At 43.4% G+C, this 6,547-nt stretch overlaps 1 protein-coding gene across 1 annotated transcript; it reads right to left on the reverse strand.

Moving 5' to 3' along the window:
• Positions 1-3,954: 3,954 nt before the first annotated feature.
• LOC124029967 (2-hydroxyacylsphingosine 1-beta-galactosyltransferase-like) lies at positions 3,955-4,592 on the reverse strand (the record flags this gene model as incomplete). Its single annotated transcript, XM_046341497.1, has 1 exon — positions 3,955-4,592. A coding segment is annotated over one exon (638 nt), but the record flags the coding sequence as incomplete, so codon positions are not given.
• Between the last annotated feature and the right edge of the window lie 1,955 nt (positions 4,593-6,547).

Raw genomic sequence — 6,547 nt, forward strand, 5'->3', positions numbered from 1 at the left:
GAACCAACCAGATATAACACTGGAGGAGACCAACCATAGATATAACACTGGAGGAGACCAACCATAGATATAACACTGGAGAGACCAACATAGATATAACACTGGAGGAGACCAACCATAGATATAACACTGGAGGAGACCAACCATAGATATAACACTGGAGAGACCAACACTGGAGGACCAACCATAGATATAACACTGGAGGAGACCAACCATAGATATAACACTGGAGGAGACCAACCATAGATATAACACTGGAGGAGACCAACCAACCATAGATATAACACTGGAGGAGACCAACCATAGATATAATACTGGAGGAGACCAACCATAGATATAACACTGGAGGAGACCAACACTGGAGGAGACCAACCATAGATATAACACTGGAGGAGACCAACCATAGATATAACACTGGAGGAGACCAACCATAGATATAACACTGGAGGAGACCAACCATAGATATAACACTGGAGGAGACCAACCATAGATATAACACTGGAGGAGACCAACCATAGATATAACACTGGAGGAGACCAACCATAGATATAACACTGGAGGAGACCAACCATAGATATAACACTGGAGGAGACCAACCATAGATATAACACTGGAGGAGACCAACCATAGATATAACACTGGAGGAGACCAACCATAGATATAACTGGAGGAGACCAACCATAGATATAACACTGGAGGAGACCAACCATAGATATAATACTGGAGGAGACCAACCACTGGAGATACCAACACTGGAGAGACCAACCATAGATATAACACTGGAGGAGACCAACCATAGATATAACACTGGAGGAGGAGACCAACACTGGAGGAGACCAACCATAGATATAACACTGGAGGAGACCAACCATAGATATAACACTGGAGGAGACCAACCATAGATATAACACTGGAGGAGACCAACCATAGATATAACACTGGAGGAGACCAACCATAGATATAACACTGGAGGAGACCAACCATAGATATAATACTGGAGGAGACCAACACTGGAGGAGACCAACCATAGATATAACACTGGAGGAGACCAACCATAGATATAACACTGGAGGAGACCAACCATAGATATAACACTGGAGGAGACCAACCATAGATATAACACTGGAGGAGACCAACCATAGATATAATACTGGAGGAGACCAACACTGGAGGAGACCAACCATAGATATAACACTGGAGGAGACCAAGATATAATACTGGAGGAGACCAACCATAGATATAACACTGGAGGAGACCAACCATAGATATAACACTGGAGGAGACCAACCATAGATATAACACTGGAGGAGACCAACCATAGATATAACACTGGAGGAGACCAACACTGGAGGAGACCAACCATAGATATAACACTGGAGGAGACCAACCATAGATATAATACTGGAGGAGACCAACCATAGATATAATACTGGAGGAGACCAACCATAGATATAACTGGAGGAGACCAACACTGATATAACACTGGAGGACCAACCATAGATATAACACTGGAGGAGACCAACACTGGAGGAGACCAACCATAGATATAACACTGGAGGAGACCAACCATAGATATAACTGGAGGAGACCAACCATAGATATAACACTGGAGGAGACCAACACTGGAGGAGACCAACCATAGATATAATACTGGAGGAGACCAACTATAGATATAATACTGGAGGAGACCAACCATAGACATAACACTGGAGGAGACAAACACTGAAGGAGACCAACCATAGATATAACACTGGAGGAGACCAACCATAGATATAATACTGGAGGAGACCAACCATAGATATAACACTGGAGGAGACCAACCATAGATATAACACTGGAGGAGACCAACCATAGATATAACACTGGAGGAGACCAACCATAGATATAATACTGGAGGAGACCAACACTGGAGGAGACCAACCATAGATATAACACTGGAGGAGACCAACCATAGATATAACACTGGAGGAGACCAACCATAGATATAATACTGGAGGAGACCAACCATAGATATAACACTGGAGGAGACCAACCATAGATATAACACTGGAGGAGACTAACCATAGATATAACACTGGAGGAGACCAACCATAGATATAACACTGGAGGAGACCAACCATAGATATAACACTGGAGGAGACCAACCATAGATATACTGGAGGAGACCAACACTGGAGGAGACCAACACTAGAGATAACAACCATAGATATAACACTGGAGGAGACCAACCATAGATATAATACTGGAGGAGACCAACATTGGAGGAGACCAACCATAGATATAACACTGGAGGAGACCAACCATAGATATAATACTGGAGGAGACCAACACTGGAGGAGACCAACCATAGATATAACACTGGAGGAGACCAACCATAGATATAACACTGGAGGAGACCAACCATAGATATAACACTGGAGGAGACCAACCATAGATATAATACTGGAGGAGACCAACCATAGATATAATACTGGAGGAGACCAACACTGGAGGAGACCAACCATAGATATAACACTGGAGGAGACCAACCATAGATATAACACTGGAGGAGACCAACCATAGATATAACACTGGAGGAGACCAACCATAGATATAACACTGGAGGAGACCAACCATAGATATAATACTGGAGGAGACCAACCATAGATATAACACTGGAGGAGACCAACCATAGATATAACACTGGAGGAGACCAAGACCAACCATAGATATAATACTGGAGGAGACCAACCATAGATATAACACTGGGAGGAGACCAACCATAGATATAACACTGGAGGAGACCAACCATAGATATAATACTGGAGGAGACCAACCATAGATATAACACTGGAGGAGACCAACACTGGAGGAGACCAACATAGAGATAACACCATAGATATAACACTGGAGGAGACCAACCATAGATATAACACTGGAGGAGACCAACCATAGATATAACACTGGAGGAGACCAACCATAGATATAACACTGGAGGAGACCAACCATAGATAGATATAACAACACTGGAGGAGACCAACCATAGATATAACACTGGAGGAGACCAACCATAGATATAACACTGGAGGAGACCAACCATAGATATAACACTGGAGGAGACCAACCATAGATATAACACTGGAGGAGACCAACCATAGATATAACACTGGAGGAGACCAACACTGGAGGAGACCAACCATAGATATAACACTGGAGGAGACCAACCATAGATATAATACTGGAGGAGACCAACCATAGATATAACACTGGAGGAGACCAACCATAGATATAACACTGGAGGAGACCAACCATAGATATAATACTGGAGGAGACCAACACTGGAGGAGACCAACCATAGATATAATACTGGAGGAGACCAACCATAGATATAACACTGGAGGAGACCAACCATAGATATAATACTGGAGGAGACCAACACTGGAGGAGACCAACCATAGATATAACACTGGAGGAGACCAACCATAGATATAACACTGGAGGAGACCAACCATAGATATAATACTGGAGGAGACCAACCATAGATATAATACTGGAGGAGACCAACACTGGAGGAGACTAACCATAGATATAATACTGGAGGAGACCAACACTGGAGGAGACCAACCATAGATATAACACTGGAGGAGACCAACCATAGATATAATACTGGAGGAGACCAACCATAGATATAACACTGGAGGAGACCAACCATAGATATAACACTGGAGGAGACCAACACTGGAGGAGACCAACCATAGATATAATACTGGAGGAGACCAACCATAGATATAACACTGGAGGAGATCAACACTGGAGGAGACCAACCATAGATATAACACTGGAGGAGACCAACCATAGATATAACACTGGAGGAGACCAACCATAGATATAACACTGGACGAGACCAACACTGTTGAGGTTAGTACACACAAAACACAGGTTTGTGTGTGTGTGTGTGTGTGTGTGTATACTAACCTGAGGTAACGGGCTGGCAGGTTTGGTCAGTACCCCCCCTACATAGACAACATGTGGTAGAGTGGGCCTCGGAAACTCCAGGGCCAGATCAGTAGACAACATCCACAGCCTGCTCCCCTGAACCAGATCCTGCATGGCCACCCGCGGCTCCACGCCGTGCTTCCTCATGATGCGCTCGTACTTAGGTAACACCAGGTACTGAACACCGAAACGGGATACCAGGTACACCGCCGTGTTGGTAATCCTCTGGACTAGAGACATCTGATCGGTGAGGAGAGAGTTGAACTCTGGGACGTACGAGAGAGGGGCAGGAGCCCCGACCTCCGCTGGGTACCATAGGCCCGTGGAGAAGACAGCGTAGGGAACCCCGAGGATGTGAGCGATCACGAACCCACACATCTCGTTGGGGTCGACCAATAAAAGGTCAAATTTGGCATCCTTGAGTTGGGTCATGACCTCTTTGTTTCCCACAACGGCGTCGCAGTTCTGGGCGTAGTGGTCGAGGATGTCGAAGAGTTCCAACGCCGTGAGACGACCAGAGAAGATGTTGCTGACCTTTGACTGGAGGAAACTGTCGGCTGTGGAGGAGTTGAAGATGCCTGGGTAACGCTGGAAGGTGTAGTGGGGGGAGGGGGCACCTAGAGGAGAGGAGAGGTGAGGAGAGGAGAGGAGAGGAGAGGAGTCTTTATTATCCCAAGGGGCAATATAGTAACATGTACACAGCTAACAGTACTAGACTACTACAGCTAACAGTACTAGACTACTACAGCTAACAGTACTAGACTACTACAGCTAACAGTACTAGACTACTACAGCTAACAGTACTAGACTACTACAGCTAACAGTACTAGACTACTACAGCTAACAGTACTAGATTACTACAGCTAACAGTACTAGACTACTACAGCTAACAGTACTATACTACTACAGCTAACAGTACTAGACTACTACAGCTAACAGTACTAGACTACTACAGCTAACAGTACTAGACTACTACAGCTAACAGTACTAGACTACTACAGCTAACAGTACTAGACTACTACAGCTAACAGTACTAGACTACTACAGCTAACAGTACTAGACTACTACAGCTAACAGTACTAGGTTACTACAGCTAACAGTACAAGACTACTACAGCTAACAGTACTAGACTACTACAGCTAACAGTACTAGACTACTACAGCTAACAGTACTAGACTACTACAGCTAACAGTACTAGGTTACTAGACTACTACAGCTAACAGTACTAGGTTACTAGACTACTACAGCTAACAGTACTAGACTACTACAGCTAACAGTACTAGACTACTACAGCTAACAGTACTAGACTACTACAGCTAACAGTACTAGACTACTACAGCTAACAGTACTAGACTACTACAGCTAACAGTACTAGACTACTACAGCTAACAGTACTAGACTACTACAGCTAACAGTACTAGATTACTACAGCTAACAGTACTAGACTACTACAGCTAACAGTACTAGACTACTACAGCAGTAACAGTACTAGACTACTACAGCTAACAGTACTAGACTACTACAGCTAACAGTACTAGACTACTACAGCTAACAGTACTACAGCTAACAGTACTAGACTACTACAGCTAACAGTACTAGGTTACTACAGCTAACAGTACTAGACTACTACAGCTAACAGTACTAGACTACTACAGCTAACACTAGGTTACTACAGCTAACTACTACTACAGCTAACAGTACTACAGCTACTACTACAGCTAACAGTACTAGACTACTACAGCTAACAGTACTAGACTACTACAGCTAACAGTACTAGGTTACTAGACTACAGCTAACAGTACTAGACTACTACAGCTAACAGTACTAGACTACTACAGCTAACAGTACTAGGTTACTAGACTACTACAGCTAACAGTACTAGACTACTACAGCTACTACAGTACTAGGCTACTACAGCTAACAGTACTAGACTACTACAGCTAACAGTACTAGGTTACTACTACAGCTAACAGTACTAGGTTACTAGACTACTAGGTTACTAGACTACTACAGCTAACAGTACTAGACTACTACAGCTAACAGTACTAGGTTACTACAGCCAACAGTACTAGACTACTACAGCTAACAGTACTAGACTACTACAGCTAACAGTACTAGACTACTACAGCTAACAGTACTAGACTACTACAGCTAACAGTACTAGACTACTACAGCTAACAGGTTACTAGACTACTACAGCTAACAGTACTAGGTTACTAGACTACTACAGCTTACTAGGTTACTAGACTACTACAGCTAACAGTACTAGACTACTACAGCTAACAGTACTAGGTTACTAGACTACAAAGCTAACAGTACTAGGTTACTAGACTACTACAGCTAACAGTACTAGGTTACTAGACTACTACAGCTAACAGTACTAGGTTACTACAGCTAACAGTACTAGGTTACTAGACTACAGCTAACAGTACTGGTTACTGACTACTACAGCTAACAGTACTAGGTTACTAGACTACTACAGCTAACAGTACTAGACTACTACAGCTAACAGTACTAGGTTACTAGACTACTACAGCTAACAGTACTAGACTAGACTACAGCTAACAGTACT

The sequence above is a fragment of the Oncorhynchus gorbuscha genome, unplaced genomic scaffold (assembly GCF_021184085.1).
Source record: "Oncorhynchus gorbuscha isolate QuinsamMale2020 ecotype Even-year unplaced genomic scaffold, OgorEven_v1.0 Un_scaffold_8452, whole genome shotgun sequence".
NCBI lineage: Eukaryota > Metazoa > Chordata > Actinopteri > Salmoniformes > Salmonidae > Oncorhynchus > Oncorhynchus gorbuscha.